General features: G+C 45.8%; 1 protein-coding gene across 3 annotated transcripts in view; it reads right to left on the bottom strand.

Annotated features, from left to right (window-relative positions):
• ILKAP (ILK associated serine/threonine phosphatase) overlaps window positions 1-19,690 on the bottom strand; it is a 36,489-nt gene that overhangs the window by 14,821 nt on the left and 1,978 nt on the right. The window contains exons 2-8 of one of the 3 annotated variants that reach the window (XM_064286454.1): window positions 11,876-11,941; window positions 11,346-11,402; window positions 6,107-6,232; window positions 4,444-4,570; window positions 925-1,031; window positions 423-516; window positions 61-148 (exon numbers count right to left, since the gene is read on the bottom strand). In XM_064286454.1, coding sequence (XP_064142524.1) covers window positions 61-148; window positions 423-516; window positions 925-1,031; window positions 4,444-4,570; window positions 6,107-6,232; window positions 11,346-11,402; window positions 11,876-11,941 — 665 coding nt within the window. Of the gene's footprint in view, window positions 1-60; window positions 149-422; window positions 517-924; window positions 1,032-4,443; window positions 4,571-6,106; window positions 6,233-11,345; window positions 11,403-11,852; window positions 11,942-19,690 lie in introns of those variants that run through there. The other 2 variants (XM_064286456.1, XM_064286455.1) reach the window with 2 other exon arrangements.

The raw sequence follows: 19,690 nt of genomic DNA, 5'->3' as shown, positions 1-19,690 counted from the left end.
GCGGCGACTTCTCCCACAGAGCGTGCTGTTATCTAAGCGGGTAGCTCCAGGACCACATACCCGACTGTCTCCGAGGTTGGCAATATAAAGAGTGTTGTCTACAGCCAGAACACACGTGGCAGTGGACCCATCTTTCCAAGCAGGCTTCCTGGGAGGGAACACAGCAGAAACACAGTCATCACCAGCAAGCTGGCACTTGAGACTCATTTCCAGAGCTGAATGGCAAGTGTCTTAGACTTGAAAATGACCCTTTTCCTGATAAGCCCTTTTGTTTCAGATTCAGTTAACAGTTATGAGAGCTTACTCGGTGTAGGGCACTTCGAGGACAGGGAGTCTCAGCCATATCAGAAGACCCGGAATGCAGTTAGAAGAACAGTACACACACACACACCACTGTTTGGTCCGCATTTGCTCATACTCACTGGCTAGAAGCTTGTTTAAGGAACTCCTCATCGGTGTGCTTGAAAGTGTCTAAGAGGCATCTCTTCACGGTTTTCTCAACACTGACTACATCTCCTGCTCCAGAAGGACCAAAAGAAAACAAAGGCTCAGTGAGGGAAGGCAACCCTCCTCCCACTGGCATTTTGCCTTTGTATCCCCATTCGCTCAGGGCTGATTTCTGAGCGTGACTAGCACAGTCTGCGTTTCCTCCCTACAAGACAGCGCCATTTGTTTTGTCTTACTAGTTTCACTGGTGCAAAGGCAACACGCTCACTTGTACCCAGACAATTCACAACAGGTGCCAGCCACTCCGGCGTGAGCAGCACCAGGCCACACCCGCAGCACAGCCACCGTAGGAACCCAGAGTCTACTCTTAAGAATCATTAGACTCCTTGGTAAAGCCAAAACGACATCTGTCCCTGACCCACGGTAGCCACCAGAACAGCAAACAGCTGAACACATGCTGATTTCATTCTGTCTCACCTTTCGGAAATTTCCTGATTAAGTTCTGATGCAAATTCTGTGCAGCGAATTTTGAAGCTCGGATTCCTCCATGTCCATCAAAAACAGCAAAGTAGGAAACACGGGCACTGGAAAAGCGAAGTGAGAGTGAGTGAGGTTCCCAGGGAGGCTGCTCACTCCGTCTCAAACATGAAACTTAGTAAGACAGTATCAAAAACCACACTGTCATGAACGAAATAAAAGGCAGTAGCACCAAGACAAACATTTAAGAAACTTTCATGGCATTTTAAAATTCAACGTTAAAAACTCACACTTGTTTCTAAAACTCAACGTCTGTTAACCGATTTTTCACTCAAGATAAACTAGAATTCAGAGCCTTTTCCCTATTTGAATCAGGTTTTGCTTTAAACACACACACACAGATAAACAGTTACTGACCCAGGGCAGACATGTATTAAGAGTTGCGGGGGCGGGGGGGGCGGTTTCCAAAATTTATACTCAAATTATGCCCAGTATCTAACTTTTAAAGGCTATCTTACCCGTCTTATTCCTAGTCCCCTTTCAAGTTTTGCCCAAAAAAAAAAAAAAAACCAAAACACCCCTCACGTGTGAAGTTGCTGTTAGCTGCCATCGAGTTGATTTCGACTCATGGTAAGTAACCCCATGTGTACAGAACGGAACTGCTCCATAGGGTTTTCAAGGCTGTGACCTTTTAGAAGCTTATCACCAGGCCTGTCTTCTGAAGCGCCTCTGGGTGTGTTCGAACTGCCAGCCTCTCGGCTAGCAGTCAAGCACTTAATCGTCTGTGCCACCCAGGAACCCCCATATGTGAGGAAAACGGCATTAGATAATTAACCGTTTCAAGAACAACATAACAAAAATGCCTGTGAGAAATGACGTTTATTACACGGAGCTGCTCTTTTTTCAAACATTTCTGGAATGCCATGTCATGAGAAAATAAACCTCGTCTAGTGTCATGGATTGAACTGTGTCGTTCCCCCACCCTGCCCCCAAAGTATCTGTATCAACTTGGCTAGCCCGTGATTCCCAGCGTTGTGTGGCTGTCCTCCATGTTGTGGTTTTAAGTTTATGTTGAGAGGGTTAGAATGGGCTTATAGCACCACTTACTCAGGTCACCTCCTTGATCCAATGTAAAGGGAGTCTCCCCGGGGAGTAGCCTGTACTACCTTTTATTTCTCAAGAGATGAAAGGGAAGCAAGCAGAAAGTTGGGGGACCTCCTATCACCAAGAAAGCAGCACCAGGAGCAGAGCATGTCCTTTGCACATGGGGTCCCTGAGCCTGAGAAGCTCCTGGACCAGGAGAAGACTGAGGACAAGGACCTTCCTCCAGAGCCGACAGAGAGAAAGCTTTCCCTGGAGCCGACACCCCGAATTTGGACTTACAACCCACTAGACTGTGAGAAAATAAATTTCTCTTTGTTAAAGCCACGTTATGGCAGCACTGGATGACTAAGACATCTAGTTTATAGCTCACAGTCCCTGGGTGGTGCAGACGGCTTGTGCTCTAGCTGAAAGGTCGGTGGCTTGAACCCACCCAGCAGCTCTGGAAGAAAGGGCCTGGCGGTCTCCTTCTGTAAAGACTACAGCAAAGAACACCCTATAAAGCAGTCTACTCTGTAACACACAGGGCCGCCATGAGCTGGAGTCGACTCAAAGACACACAGCAACGAAGTTTACAGCTCAGAACCATCATCTTATAGCCTGGTATTTGCCAGGCCTGGTTTCGTGATGGGCAGTTTCCCAGTGAAGTCCATTCCCACCACATCTGCCCTCCGGGGCTCTCAAGTCCTGTCCTGGCTTTAACAGCGATTCTGAGGCAAACCCCTGATCCTGGCAAGCAATGGGCCCGAAAGCAGGGAGAATACACAATTCCTGTCCCCGGCCGGTACGTACTCAGCTGCTCTGAAGGGGCCTGCCCCCTCCTGCCTGGCCTTGCCTGCTGGTCAAAAGCTGCTGGCACCAATGGCCCCAGCACACTGTCTACAAAGGCCAACAGGGACCACCAAGTGTTCGACCCTCTGGCTGCTGTTCCTCCCTGCCTAAAAGCTCACCCAGAGGGCTCCGTTCTAGTCTGTACAGGTATAGGAAATATCTCTTTGCTTCTCTTGATGCCATTTCAGCTTTTGTTCTTTCTGGGCCTCCGTCACCTACACTGGCTCCCCTTGTTAACTGTTCACTAATCAGCAGCTTCCACCTCTACCCTCTAGGTCATGGAATAACAATACTCCGCCTGACAGAAGGTCTTCAGTTCCTGGTGAGGAGAAGCTCCACGATGTGGAGTCATTCCCCAGTTGGCAGGGGTTCTCAACTCCAGGACTATGAACGTTTGGGTCCGGGTCACTCTGTGGTGTACGTGTGGGGTGGGGATTATCAACTTCAGCACGATGGCCATTCGGGGCTGGGTCACTCTCTGTTGTGTGTATGTGGCGGGGGGGGGAGGGGGGAGGTTCTCTCTCAACTTCAGCGTACAGGTATTTGGAGCTGGGTCATTCTCTGTCGTGCGTGTATGTATATGGGGGCCATTCTCAACTTCAGCAGGATGGACATTTGGGGCCGGGTCACTCTATGGTGTGTGTTGGGGGGGCAGTTCTCAACTTCAACACAATGGACATTTGGGGCCAGACCACTTTGCTGTGTGTGTAGGGGGGTGGGGTGGCTGGGGAGGGGGATCTCAACTTCAGCATGATGGACATTTGGAGCTGGGTCACTCTATGCTGTGTGCATGTGTATACTGGGGGGTTCTCTCTCAAATTCAGCACAATGGGTATTTGGGCAAGCAATGGCCCTGAAAACAGGGAGCGTACACAATTTCCACCCCCACTGGCACACAATCAGCTGCTCTGAAGGGGCCTGCCCCCTCCTGCCTGGCCTCACCTTGCCTACTGGTCAAAAGCCGCTGGCACTGATGGCCCTGGCACGCTGTCTAGAAAGGCGAACGGTGACCATCAAGTGGGGTCACTCTCTGTTGTGTATGTGTGGTGTGGTTCTCAACTTCAGCATGATGGACACCCGGGGCCATGTCACTCTCTGCTGTGTGTGTATGTGGGAGGTCCTCAACTTCAGCATGATGGACATTCAGGGCCGGGTCACTCTGTTACGTGTGTGGAGGGGAGGGGCAGTCCTGTGTTGTAGGATGTTTGGCAGTATCCCTGGCCTCTAGCCACCTGATGCCAGCAGCAACCCCCGTGCCTGCACTGTGACAAAAAAATACCCCCCCCCAAAACAAAACCAAACCCACTGCCGTCAAGTCGATTCCAGCTCATAGCAGCCCTATAGGACAGAGAACCGCCCCACAGGGTTTCCAGGGTTGTCATCTTTACAGACGCAGTCTGCCACATCTATCTTCTTTGGCGCTGACAAATGCCCTCGGGGGCCGGAGCTACCCTAGCTGAGAACACTGATGCAGAAGTAACTCAAGTCACATGTCAGTCTTTCTACCAAACACAGCTGGAGGCAGGCCAGAGCTGCAGTCAGAACAGGATTCGCTGCAGACCGGGGTGCTGGGGCGCGGCCACTCACATGAGGGATGACGGGGGCCGGCACTCCTCTGTGATGTCGTTCAGGATGACGTGGGCATCCTGCATCTCCTCCCGTTCTCCCTTCCGCTCAGCAACGTAGCCTTTCAGGCCAAAGATCATCGAAGAGGCTGAGGAAAAGAACAACAAAGCCAATACAAAACTGTGCCCTTCCCTCCAGAAGCCCTGGCCCCAGAGTCAGTGAGAGGAAGCTGGGGCTGCTTTACTCAGCAACTTCCAGTGAGCAACACCCCCTAAGGCACCTCCCCAGCTGTAACTAACATCAGAGCTCTGCCGGACAGGGTGGTCTCTGGGGGCTGAGCAGTGGAGCAGAGACATGAGGCAATACTGCTCGTACAGAACCGTCTGTGCCAAGAAAACACAAGGTCGAAGCACCAGAGCCAGAATGTGCTGCCTCCCACACAAGTGGGACTCAAATTGGGGGAAGAAACTATGTGCAAATCCAATTCTGTTGATAATTCAAGTAGGACAGAAAAGCTCCCAGTATACAGAAGTGCAAGTCAGTAGTTTGTCCCAAATGCCCCGATCCAAAAAAACCAAGCCCGCTGCCATCAAGCTGATTCCAACTCAGAGCGCCCCTACGAGACAGAGTAGAACTGCCCCATAGGGTTTCCAAGGAGTGGCTGGTGGGTTTGAACTGACGACCTTGTGGTTAGCAGCCAAGCTTTTGACCACTGTGCCACCAGGGCTCCTCTGATGCTCTGACGGACACCCTAAAATACGCATCTTCTGGCTTGAGGCTGGTGAAGCATTTGAGCAGTAAGGTGCTTTTACTTTAACTGACGAAGAAAAGGACGGAAGAGCCCACTGTGGTGCAAAAATCTATCTCTATTTAACTGCTGGGCAGGTTTAAGCTTGTTTTCTGGCACCGGGGGCCACGGAGACAATACAATAAGCTCTTAGGAAGCGCTTCCTGCCGTAAGCACGGCGCTCTGCAGGTCAGCAGCAGGGCCGAGCTGTGTGCAGAGCAGCAGAGCTGAGGAGACCCCTGCCCCCTGCACACGCAACACACTCTGCCCCAGCAGGGCCGAGCTGTGTGCAGAGCAGCAGAGCTCAGGGAGACCCCTGCCCCCTGCACACGCAACACACTCTGCCCCTCGCTGGAGGCGATTCCGGCCGAGGACAGAGTCGTCCTGTGTGGTAAGCGAAAGGCCACAGGCATTTCCCTTTAGCTGGCACTTTCAATTCTCTTCCCCACTCACTTTGACAAGTTACAAGACTGATTACAAATTTTAACTGCATTTTCTAGCCTTAGGCTCTCTTGGGAAGCTGCCTACAGAGTGAAATCTGAACCCAAGCAGCTAAACAGGAAATGAGCAAAGGGAGGAGTCAGAGGGAAGCTGGGTGGTCAACAAGCTAACCGTCCAGTTGCCACAGAACCCTACGTAACTAATGTACTCTTACTCTGGAGAAAGAGACGGCGTTTCCTACCAGTCCAAAGGGAGTGTCAGGGAAATACATGGGAAGTCAAAAGGGAAAGGATGCCAGGTAAGCCTGGAAACCCATCTGCAGAAAGGGCACCCTGCCCACTTGTTAAGTACAGGCGTACAAAAGAAGTGTTATGACTAGAAAGCCGAGCTCGTTTTTGCTCTGGGTTGTTTTAGAATACGGAGTCTAATATGTTTGTTTTCAAACTGTCTGAAAACCTTTACAAACTTTCTTTTCCACAAGCTCTTCACTGCCATTCTTCTCTTCTTCAGAGGGTTTTCTCTTTGCTCCTTTCCCTTCATTCTTTACCATCAGAGATATCGGAGTCGGAGTGGTGAGGGAACCTAGAAATAAATAAAGGGAAGCCAGGCAGAAACACAGCTGTAGACTGTGAAAAAAGAGTAACTACCAGACTAGACTCCACCCCAGCCCTAGAAAGGAGGACACGGCCAGCAAGGACCGGCACGGGGCGCACAGGTGGGCGCCGTGGTGACGGCCAGCCGGGAAGGGAGGCGGTGCCTATACGCACAGCCGGTGTGAGAACACAGTAAGACACTGCCTCAAAGAAAGGCTTCTAAGTGGTAAAGATACACGCATGTTACTCTGGGCTGTCACATGGTGTTTTAAGGCCACAGGCCCTTCTTGATCAACAGGGAGGTGTCCAGAATCTGCAAATAAACTGATATGTCCTGGGCAAGTTCAAAAAAAGTAGTAAATGCCAAAAAAAGGCTTCAAATGTCAGGCTTTAAGAACTTTGTGTATCCTGAGAGGCACAGCAGGGCAGCTGACCCCATTCCTGATCGCCAAAGGACGAATCTCTACTCAAAGGCAGAGCTCCAGGCCCGGCAGTGACTACGAGGTGTGCACTGTAGAAAGCGCAAAGCCTAGGTTCACAGCACAGTTCTGCCGCTCACAAGAAGACCTGCGACTTCATGGCAAGTTACTTAATCAACCTGCCTACCTCAGTTTCTTCATCTGTAGTGTGGGAGAGTAGTGTCATCTCAGGAGTGGTTTGAAATCAATGGAGACAAGGTATGTAAGGCATCTGTCACAGTGCCCGGCATATCAAAGTGCCCAACAAGTGGCAGCTGCTGTCACAAGGAATGGCCCTAAGAGGTTCTCAGCATTGAAGCATAAAGCATGCCACCGTTTATTCGACCTACTCTCTGCCAGGCATCTGAGAGCTGAGGAAAAACAAGGCAATGTCCTGGCCCTCAAGGAGTCAATTACGGACAAACATTTCTGCAACTATGAGGCATAATACACACATCCCATCCCACACAATAAGGCAAATTAACTGAGAGTCTCATGGTGCCTCCAACAGAATCTCTCCCAGTGGCCTATCTGTTAGCGTCTGTCACTGTTTGTGTCGTTTTCCCCATGAGCATGTAAAAGTATCTTCCTGTCTTTCAAATTCCAAGAACAGAGAAATTCCTAAAACTCTGCTGTTGACTTATAATCTAGTCACATTGTAGTCAGAGAACGTGGTCTGCATATGAAACTCATTCTTTACTGAGACTATTTTTACGGCCTAGTGTGCAGCCACCTTTGTAAATGGTTCTTGGAAGTTTGAGAAAAATGTGTCTTCTCAAGCAGTCCGAGACATCGATGCAAGACTATGTACAGTTGTACGCTAACACCCACAATACATTCTGTGAAAGCATTGTGTGAACACCAGGCAGTTCCCACTTAGAAATGTCCGACTTACGTACAACCTGTAGTTACGAACCAACCCCATAAAGCCTGTTATGTTAAAAATTCGCGGTATATACAATCGTTCATAATAACAAATGGGTGCTACTTTGTGACACACATGCAAACATTATCTCTGTATGTCAACCTTTCAAGACCCAAGTATTTTCTCCTTTGAATTTTTTGTTCATACTACATGTTTTTGCTAATGGAAGGCATGCTGATTAAAAGACCAAACTCAGAATTTTTTTTATAAGTTATGGATTTTGATACCCATTATGTGGGACCATATCTCCCAGCAGACCCTGGGACGTGGCAAATACTGGCGATATGAGTCAAGAATAAAATCAATTTTTTAAAACTTTTTAAAATTTTCTTTCTTGAAAATTTGCAAAATATGAGGTAAAGCATGAAGGCACCTGGCAGTGACTACACTTACATTTTATTCTAGTCTCCTTCTTCTTAATCTTTTTATTATTTTTCATGAAACTTTTCAAAATATGCTGCAACGCATTCTTCCTTACTGTAAAATCAGTACTTACAGACCAAATACATAAAGCCAAGGGATTTATCATCTCAGGAAGATTAACACTACAACGCATTCTTCGTTACTGCAAAAGTGGTACTTACAAAGACCTAATGAAACCAAAGGAATTAGAAAATCTCAGGAAAATCACCGCTACCATGGATTCTTCATTGTAGCAAGAGCAGTGCTAACAGCTAAGAAGCAGGAACAGCTTCCCGGGGACACCGCAGAGCTGCTCAGAGTGGTGCCATCCACCTGCTACACGTGGAAGCAGTGACTGGGCCCTGGGACTGAGTGCAGGGAAAGAATAATCTACAGCAATTCGGCCTGGTGAAAAGTACTCCCTCACTGTTTTACTCCTCACTGCAAAGGCACCGTTTACTGTTCAGAAGCTAGAAAAGCAGTAACAGCTGGAAACAATGAATGGCGTCAAGGAGAAGATGGCCACGATGACGAACGAAGGCTGAGAATGGTTTATCCGTAAGGACATTCTCATGAGAACTGGGAACACAGTGAGGAGCCTTCTCTCACAGAAGTAAAGCCAAACCTGTCAAAAGTTTAGAAAATTCACACATCCAGGTGACATCACCTAAAACAATGCTCGGTCTACACAAACACCAGGCTCCAAATCAGGGGTCTTGAATTTCACTAATTTCAAAAGGCTCCCACCTTAAAGCTAGACAAAGAAAATCGGCTACCTCCTTCCCAAAGAACTCCAGAGGCATAAAAAGGGGTCGATATAGCGTATGCCCCGTGGGTCACAAAAGGATTTTAAAGATGTTTTAGCGTATCTGCAAGTGTTTCTGTAATGTTTTTTATGCACAGAAAGTACATTATAAGCTATTAAGGCCACATTTGACTAAATGACGTTAGATATGAACCATACCTAGATATTCCAACTTGTGGACAAACCTGACTTACGGACTTAGGAACAGAACTCGTTCATAAGCTGGGGGCTCCCCAAATATATGTATTATACCCCATTATACATCTGGCAGCGTAGTCGCTCTGTATACAAGAGACATGAGGTACGTGTGCTGCATGTCGGAAGCTGTTTCATTTGCTACTTCCAGTTACGTCCGCTACGTCCCATCCTTCAATTGGGATTTCTGAATCTATACTTTATGGGACCACTGATGTGTCGCCTGAACAGACACTATGTGGCACATACCTATATATCCAAAAAATCAGGCTCATTCATAGCGGTGCTGAGATGGTCTAAATCTTGACAGTCTCTTGCCCTGTTGATAACTAAGAGACAGCTATGCTGAATTTCCTCTCATTTATCAAATCTGTTAAGCGCCTTGTTTGCACATTATTAACTTTCATTGTAACTAAAAGTACTACCTTTACTGGGAAGGTTTCAGGCTGAACTGTGACTATGAGAACATTGCTCATTTTATTTGGCATGGGTCCACAGCCCTGGAAATAAAACTTTAGAATTCTTATGTAAGATGATGGTAATAATTTCCCTAAAACACAGCAACTGTACTAGGTAATCCATACTTTCTATACCATTTCCAATGATTTTACAGTAATGAGCTAATAACACAGAAAATCCACTTGAAAAGTACCAAGTACTTTATTTGACAATATAAGGAAAGTCTCGCAACCAGAAGATGAGTGCATGTGAGAAAGGATGGCCAGTGTTCACGGCTCCTGCCCTGGAGGAACTTCACAGAAGAGGAAAGTCTCAATGACATCGAGCAACAACCTATCAGTCACTATGACAACATAAAGGGATCTGTTCTATTCTTCCCTTTACTTAATAGGGACATTATAAAAAAGTTTAAATGAAGAACACCAAAGACACAGGGTAATTACGAGCCCAAGTGACAGAAAGGGCCACATAAACCAGAGACTACATCAGCCTGAGACCAGAACTAGATGGTGCCCAGCTACAACTGATGACTGCCCTGACAGGGAGCACAACAGAGTACCCCTGAGGGAGCAGGAGAGCAGTGGGATGCAGACCCCAAATTCTCATAAAAAGACCAGACTTAATGGTCTAACTGAGACTAGAAGGACCCCGGGGGTCATGGTCCCCAGACCTTTTGTTAGCCCAAGACAGGAACCATTCCCAAAGCCACCTCTTCAGACAGGGATTGGACTGGAATGTGTGATAGAAAATGATACTGGTGAGGAGTGAGATCCTTGGATCAAGGAGACACATAAGACTATGTGGGCAGCTCCTGTCTGGAGAAGAGATGAGAGGGCAGAGTGGGTGAGAAGCTGGCTGAATGGACACGAAAACAGAGACTGGAGAGAAGGAGTGTGCTGTCTCATTAGGGAGAGAGCAACTAGGAGTACGTAGCAAGGTGTATACAAATTTTTTGTAGGAGAAACTGACTCGATTTGTAAACTTTCACTTAAAACAGAATAAAAAAAAAAAAAGTTTACATTTACAGGAGCAGGTAGAGCCAAAGCTAACAGGCTCAGCATAAATGAAATCAAAGTAATAATCTGAATTTTGGGGATGGGTAAGAAGGGACTGGAAAATAGTTAACGAAGGTCTTAAATTTCAAGAAAATCTTGGTCCATGGTCTGTATCAAGGTCTCCAAACCAGTGTCATTCAGACTTCACTTAAGATCAAAATTCTTTTTAATCTAAATGGCATAAAACAAAAGGCCCACTTATCTGCATGGGTTCTGGGATGTGAAAAATATTTTATTAACTATTTCACACATTTGCAACACCTGTTGACACATGTGGGCCTGTCAGGACCACAGCAAGGAGAATTAGAACAACAGACCCGGTGATTTAAATAAAAAAAAAAAGCTATCGACAAAGTTTGAAATAAATTACTGAACTCTTTATTGGGTTTTGTTTTTATTAAAGTCAGCTCCAACAGGCTGAACCCCAAGAAGAAAAATCATCACCGAAAAGCTGTATGCACCGAAGAGCTCCTCTCTGCTTCCAGCTGATGGTCCCTACTTAAGTTGTACTTAATAAACCTTATGCTGTACCATGACTTAACATCATCCTAAATTTCTGAAACCTGTAAAATATTATGTCCAGTAAAGCCTGTGAAAGCCGGAATCTGTGTAAGTCACACACCTGTCAGAGAAGAGAAACACAAATATTTTCCACTCAGAGAGCGACAGAAAACTGGTAAGACTGTACCCTGTCACAGACGGAAAACTCGTGAGATCCAGAAAAGCTGAGTTCTGGCTCTCACAGGCCTCACTGTATTATTTACAACAGACCCTGGAGGTTTTTTTTTTTTCCTACCACTTACCTGAATCACCACTGCCAGCAGGTGGGAGATCATCAAAAAGCAAAGGTGCCCCTGGCCCTGAAACACAGCAGAACGCGCACAGTGAGCCCACAAAAGCTGTACCCGGCTTCAGTGTCAGACTCCATCCCACCAGGACACCTACGTAGGGTCCATGAGAGCAACTGAAACCTGTGTCAATCCAGAGGAGCTGAGACTGCGGTCAACAGTATCTGGAACCTGTTTTACTGTAAAGTCCTGCATCGTCTCAGAGGAAACAAATCTGCCTTAAAACATTCATTTTATCTCAGCTAATCAACACTCAAAGGAGCCAGAGAAGACGGCTCGCCATGTTGACGCAGCGCTTCTCAGGGCTAGCAGCCAGTGGATTTTCTGCCTTACCTGATGCCTTACCTGATTCAAAACTTAAGACAGTCCAACACCTAAAACATCTGCGTGTTGAAAACGGGGGAAAGGGAAAAAGATTGAGACCACTACAATCCCAGGATGAGTAGAGACGTTGACACACACCTGGGAGAGCCTGAAGACTGTACCTGAGTCAGTACTGCTGGCCGGAGGGAGGTCGTCAAAGAGCAGAGGTCCCTTCTGGGCATCTTTCCCTGAAACACAAAAACCCTGTTTAGCGAGCGCCGGGCCACAGTCCAGGATGGACTTTCCAAAGCAGGGTGCTCTCCCTTGGTCTGACACAAGTGCACTACTCAAAATTTCCCCTCCCTAGTGGACATAATTTCATTAAAAAAAAATATTGTTCTTCCCAGCTATTTAACACAGACAGTTAACAGACCAACACCAAATCCACTGTTGATGATTCCAACTCATAGCGATCCTATAGGATACAGTACAATTGCTCCCCAGGGTTTCCAAGGAGCAGCTGGTGGATTTGAACCATCGACCTTTTGGTTAGCAGCCGAGCTCTTAACCACTGAACCACCAGGGCTCCACCGACAGTTCTGGTCCACGTAAATGCAATGAATAGTGCCCATCAAGTAGTTTAAGGGTCATGAAGAATTTTAAGGAAAACTAGTACCTTTCTTGATAATTTGATTAATAAAAGCAACAAACACCTTAAAATATTTCATTACAAGAGAAATCCTGGAAGAAAAACCCTGATTCTAGAGCAAGGAAACAATAATTTTGTTCAAGACAGAATTTCAGAATCAGGGAACCCTTCTCTTCAAATGTCTACAGGTTTTAAAAACACTATTTCAATAACTTCTGAATTAAGCAGCAACTAGAATCTCAAACACTGAGCATGGAGGTGGTAAGAGCCTTGGGGAAGAAAGTCTGTCTTAACCTGGTCCCTCTCACACCAGCAATAAACACCTCTGGAAGATAACTCGGGACAAAGCCAGGGACGCTCTGTACCTAAATATCTGAAGATTCCTACCCTCAAAGTGCCTGTCTTAAATGATTCATGTCCAATTCTCCTTTTCCATATAAAATTCCACCACCAGTCCTTATTCTCTAGCTTTCCCCCCAAATTCTATCCAAACTATTAAACATATGGAAATGAACCGGCACACAGGAATTTGGGGTAAACTAGGGTTGATGACAAAGTCTCCTCCTCTGGGCTTCGACACACAGGCTGTGTCCACCTCTTGTTCCTCAAAACTCAAGTACTGAAATGTACCCACTTAAAAACCAATTCACTTGAAGAAACAAATCCAGATGCCCCAAGAGCTTCATCCATATTGTCTTTTTGCCTCCATGTAGAAAAGAGCTGGCTATCAAGTCTACTCTGGGAAAAACAAAAACTTTAAATGTACAAGCTCCAAGAAAGGAAATTCCTTCAGGGATCTTTAGGTCAGAAGTACCTAAAACACCGAAGACACTCCCGATTTAACAAAACATATCTTTTGCTTTGTACTCCTAATGAAAATGAAAAATACCTGCTCCATTAAACTGTTTTCTCATCCCTCAAGATTTCTCTAAAGAAATTAAGCAACTGCAAATACTTCCATTTTTCTCCCAAATGACAAAAGGACTATGGAGTCTAAGGCAAAAAAACAGCCACTTCCAAGAGGAGCTGAGACTACCCTGGGTCCAGCAATGAAGAGGTCCCTTCTCCTAGGAACTCAACGGGACAATCACACCGCGTTCACAGACGTTACAGGGGAGAGGCGCCCAGCCAGCCACCAGCCCTTCCCTCTGTGCCAGTCAGAGTTCAGTTTCTGAACAGACCAGCCACCTAAACCAGGTCTGCTCCACCGCCACTGTTCTACTCTTACCTCCACTACCCAGGTTAAGACATCCTCCATTCTGCAAGTGTTCCTCACAGTGGTTTCCAGATTGGCACTAGCCAGGCGCCTCTCCTAGTGTCCAAACTTCGCTTTGGACACAACTCTCAGTCAAAGATAGTGCCTCGCACTGAGAACCACCCCAGAAATTATACTGAGTAGAATAAGCCGATCACCACCTTCTTTCCCATTCTGGAATACCATGCACGGTACTTCGGGATCATCTCATACTTTTGTTGGCCACAACTGAGGATGGTTTATGAAAATGAAAATGGCTTACAAAATGACACTGCCTGTCAGACACTGCTCTAAGTTCTCTACATATTTTAGCTCATTTAGCACAATAATCTTCTGAGGTAGCTATTCTGATTATTCTTACTTACAGAAATAGAAAACGGAAACAGGTGAAATACGTAACCAAGACCACTGACCCAGTGAGGTGTAGAGGGCAGTCAAACACAGGATGGCCGGTTCCAAGTGCCTACTCTCGGCAAGACGCCACACCCTCCACACAACCACTCCGTTCTGTGCCCTTACACGGGTCATCTCATTTAACCCAACAACAAGCCTTAAAGATAATCCCCAGGCTCTTTAACGTCGCTGGAGTACCTTTCACATCACCAGAAGGATCAAACTTAGAACAGTTTACATCTGGATTCTTAACACACACACACACACACACACACACACGTAAACTGTAGGTCATAGTTTGCTAGAGAAGGGAACTTCTCATTAACAAAAATCTTATATTTTACTTCAGATAAACATCACTGGACAAAGTGTGACCTTGATTCAAACTTTGGAAGAGGTCCCAGAGTCCTAAATAAAGGACCCTAAAGTCACTATGAGTCGGAATGGACTCGACGGCACTGGATTTGGTTTTCGGTTTTTAATAAAGAGTGAAACAAAACTGAAAACGTTTTTTCATTAATCTTATCTAGAGTTTTTTCCCAATAATTATCAATGCATCTTGATTACATGTTTGAGCAAGTTCAGACTGCAGAAGTTGGTAAAAGTCTTCCATTTCTTCATCTTTGGCCTTAATGGTTGGTGCGTACATTTATTAAGTGGTCTTCCTTGTAAGCGTGTGGATATTATTCCATCACTGACAACTCTGTTCTTCAGGACAGATCTTGAAATGTTCTTGTTGACAATGAATGCAAAGCCATTCCTCTTCAATTTGTCATCATTGGCAGAGTAGACTCTATGATTGTATCTGATTCAAAATGGCCAATACCAGTCCATTTCAGCTAATGCCTAGGTTACCAATCTTTACACATTCCATTTCATTTTTTACTTCCAATTTTCCTAGATTCTTATTTCTTACATTCCACATTCTGATTATGAATGGATGTTTGCAGCCATTTCTTCTCATTTTGAGTCATACCACATCAGCAAATGAAGGTCCCAAAAGCTTTACTCCATCCACCTCACTAAGGTGGACTCTACTTTGAGTGCCTTCCAAACCAAAGGGCCGGTCTTCCAGCACTATATTGGACAATGCTCTGCTGCTATTCATAAGGTTTTCACTGGCCAGTTTTTTTTTTAGTAGATCGTCCAGTCCTCCTTCCTAGTCTGTCTTAGTCTGGAAGCTCCGCTGCCATCTGTCCACCGTGGGTGACCCTGCTGGCATTTGACATACCGGTGGCAGAGCGTCCAGCATCACAGCAACATGCAAGTCCCCACAGCACAACAACTGACAGATACGTGGTGCCCACGGAAGCAGCAATCAAGAAATCAAATGACATATTGCATTGGGCGCATGTGCTGCAAAAGACCTCTTTACAGGACTAAAAAGCAAAGATGTCACCTTGAGAACTAAGGTGTGCCTGAGCCCCAAGCCGTGGTGTTTTCAGCCACCTCACATGCATATGAAAGCTGGACAATGAATAAGGAAGACTGAAGAAGAATTGATGCCTTTGAACTATGGTGTTGGCGAAGAAGAACACTGAATATATCGTGGACTGTGACAACAAACAAATGTGTTTGTGAGTGTTCTCGTTGACAGTGAATACAAAGCCATTCCTCTTTAATCTGTCATCATCGGCAGAGTAAAGCTATGACTGTATCTGATTCAGAACGCTCTTTAGGAGTGAGGATGGTGAGACTTCGTCTCGTGTACTTTTGGACGTGCTACCAAGAGCGACTGGTTCCTGAAGAGGGACATCACGCTTGGTAAAGTGGACGGTCAGTGAAAAAGAGGAAGACCCTCCACGAGATGGACTGACACAGTGGCTGCAACAATGGGTTCAAGCGTAACAACAATTTCGAGGATGGTGCAGGACTGGGCAGTGTTTCCTTCTGTTGTACACAGGCTTGCTGTGAGTTGGAACCAACTCGACGGGACGGCACCTAACAACAACAGGATTTTTTTTTCAATTATTTACACTCTGAAGTAAAGTGTAGTGGAAATTGCATACTATGGTGATATACTCATGAAGTGCCCTCAAGCTGGTCACATTCGGGTTAACGAATCATCACCACGTACGACAAGGCAACAAGAAGACCTTACAATACTTTGCCTAAACTCATCTTTATACCTGAATTTTCTTCTCAACTACACAAGCGGTACTGATGTTTTCCAAACGATGCCCGAAAACCAGTTGACATCGAGTTGATTCTAACTCATAGCGACCCTACAGGACAGAACAGAACTGCCCCATTGGGTTTCCAAGAAGCACCTGGTGGATTCAAATTGCCGACCTTTTGGTTAGTGGCCTGAGCTCTTAACCACTATGCCACCAGGATTTCTAGTCCAAACCGCAGACGTATTTAAAAAGAAGTCCCCGCCCACAAACTCCCCAATCTCAGTAACAGTTCGGCGTATGCTTTTCCACTTTTCCTTTATGCTCACGTAAGAGCACACGGACTTTTAAATCTCTCAAAGCTGAAGTCATACTTTACACACAACAGTGTTCCACTGACCCACAGGCAGGCACCAAGCCAGCACACCTGGATCTAATTCTTTCTTTCCACAGGATTCCATCTGGTGACAACCTACACACATCTATCCGATTTCCTTACTGTTGAGCATTCAGGCTGTTTCCAGTTTTTCATGCAGCAAATAATGCCACAGTATACATCCTTAGAAGGAGCACTGGTGGTGCAGTGGTTAAGCGCTCAGCTGCTAACCAAAAGGTTGGCAGTTCAAAATCACCAGTGGCGCTGCAGGAGAAAAGACCTGGTGATGTGCTCCTGGGAAGGTTACAACCTAGGAAATCCTATAGGGCAGTTCCACTCCGTCCTACAGGGTCATAATGAGTTGAAATTAACTCCATGGCATTGGGTTTAACACATCCTCACACATACATCCTGACTTAACCTGCTAGACTACCAAGCAAAGCGTGTGAGCAGTTTGAATTCAACAGATGCCAAACGAGCTCCCCCCATTACAGTAACTCCCACTCACAACAGTTCTAGGAAGATAACCACCTCTCTACATCCTCATCAACACATCACCAATTTTCACTAATCTGATGGGGTTAGAAAAAAAGGGGGGGGCGGGGTCTGTCCGTGATTCTGATGTTTCCCTCCTCAGCGGCTGGGGAAGCGAGGTCGTTCCTGTCCGTGGCCATTCACATCTCCTCTGCGAGCTGCCAGGATGCAGCTTTGGACCACTTTCTCTGGCTTTTTCTTATTAAGGTACATGAACCTTTTGCTTATTAGGGATGTTAACTTGTCGTTAACTGCCGTCAAGTCAGTTCTGACTCTCGGCAACTCTCCGCACAGCGGAACACAACACTGCCCACTCCTGCACCATCCTCACAATCGTTGTTACGCTTAAGCTCATCGTTGCAGCCACCATGTCCATCCATCTCATCAAGGGTCTTCCTCTGTTTCGCTGACCCTCAACTTTACCAAGCATGACGTCCTTCTCCAGGGACTGATCCCTTCTGATAACATGCCCAAAGTAACTCTTACTCATGTGTACTGCAGGTATTTTCTCTCAGTTTGTCTTTCTCCATGTGTTATCTTTTGTCCTGCAGAAATCTGTGATTTTTTTCATGGCCACATCCATTTTAATTTTTTTATGACTTGAGTTTTTTCTTGCTTAACTTCGAAGTTTTACTACTGTTTTAAGTTTTCTTCTACTACCTTAACCTTTATTCTATACTTAATCTGGGAATTTTTTTTAAAGAAATATTTCTAAGATGGCTTGGACAAGCAAATATTCATTTGGTCTTTGATAGCTGACAATCAGTTTTAAAATGTACTTACAATGAACAACCCAAACCCACTGCCATCAAGTCAACTACAATTCACAGCAACCCTATAGGACAAAGCAGAGCTTCCCCGTAGCGGCTAGGGTTTGAACTGCCGACCTTTCAGTAGCGACCGAGTGCTTAACCACTGTGCCATCAGGGCTCCTTGTACTTACTATACCAAACCAAATAAGTGAAAGAACCATCCTGTAAAGCTTAAACCAAGCTACTGCCAAAAGCAATTTTAACCGTGGCACCTATAGTGTGTTTGGATTGCCAAATGTAAACTGACAATCTTAAAGACATTTAAGCCAGCACTTTCAGGGGTATGGCAGCCGAGAAGTTCCATTTCTGACATCAACAAAAGCATTCCTATACATATTAGTGGGTATATATATCTTAAAAACCTGATTCACTCAAGATCCAAAACCTGTAAGTACTGAGATGAAAACTATTAATGTAGCACAATACCGGAAAACATTTAATGCATCCTTTCTACACTTTCTTCAGACCATAAAAATCAAGAGGCTTGGGTTAGGAACCTTAGCGTCATGTTTAAAACAAAACAAAAATTGAATTAAACAAAATATACTTGATGTGGCCTGAGCAGGGCAGCAGGTCCTTTGGACACTGCGTTTACACAAAACCCATTTAGGATTGCGTTTTGTTTCCTTTTAAACAGCTATTGAAATTAGCAGCTCACACAGGAATGGCTACCAGGTCCAAGGCGATGACTTTGCGCTCTACACCACGCAGAGCCGGACGTGGAGAGTATGACCTCACCCTCAGGGAGACAGAAGATGCAAGGTTGGAATCTGAAACCTGTCTGATTGCATTTCCCAAACACCCCTTTCTGGGACTGAGAAAATGACTAGTTTTTTGCTGTTGTTTTAATTGTTCCCTCATTAGCCTGGAAATTGGGGGCACTCACATGTCAAGCGGGAAGGTCATGAGGTATCACAGTTGAGTGGGTGTCATCCTTCCATTTACTTTACATAACCAATCTTTCATTTAAGCAATTTTTAATTTAATCAATTTATCAAACGATATGGTTTTCTGAAATGAAGTGTGTGTATGGATAAATGAAATCACAGTACCTTCTTAAGACTGGGGCAGAGGATTCCGTTCCTGTTCAAATGATCTTTTTTTAACCTATTAAATCTCAACGCAGCTAACTGCCCGTTAAGGTCACTTCGGTTCCCAATTCTGTCAGCTACAAATCCAGAAAGCATACTCTCTTTGTTTTATAAAGATTCCCAGCAGGGCAGGACCTGTGACTCTGCCAGTGCCCTCACAGCTTGCAGGGGGCAGCCACCCCAGGCATCCTGTCATCTCGGCCACTGTTGGAAGCTCGAGGCCGGAGACAGCGGCTGGGTGTACTCTCCCCACTGTATCTGGCTACAGGCTGTTTAGGGAGAACCTGTAAGACGTAGAACTGTCAGGGTGTATGTCAGCTCAGGAGTCCCTGGGTGGTTCAAACGGTTAACGTGCTCAACTGCTAACCAAAAGGCTGCAGAAGAAAGGCCTGGATATCTACTTCCAAAAAATCATTGAAAATCCCATGGCGCTCATTCTACTCTGACACCCAGAGGTCATATGAGTGGGCATCAACTCGGCAGCAACTAGTTCTCACTGGTGCCCTCTCAAGGGTGCCTTCCCTGAGCAGACGCAAATTAGTTTCACATAAAAAACAATGAAAATAAAAACAATAGGTTGGCAGGCACATTTGCGAAATCCAAACTCTATTCCAAACACACCCAATGCCACTGAGGTGATTCCAACTCATAGCAACCCTATATATAGCACAGAGTAGAACTGCCCCATAGGGTTTCCTAGGCTGTAATCTTTACGGAAGCAGACTGCCACATCATCTTTCTCCCACAGAGCAGCTGGTAGGTTCAAACCCCCA

Source organism: Loxodonta africana, chromosome 6, assembly GCF_030014295.1.
Source record: "Loxodonta africana isolate mLoxAfr1 chromosome 6, mLoxAfr1.hap2, whole genome shotgun sequence".
Taxonomy (NCBI): Eukaryota; Metazoa; Chordata; class Mammalia; order Proboscidea; family Elephantidae; genus Loxodonta; species Loxodonta africana.
Note: the sequence above shows the minus strand (reverse complement) of the source record. Positions and strands in the feature narration are given on the sequence as shown.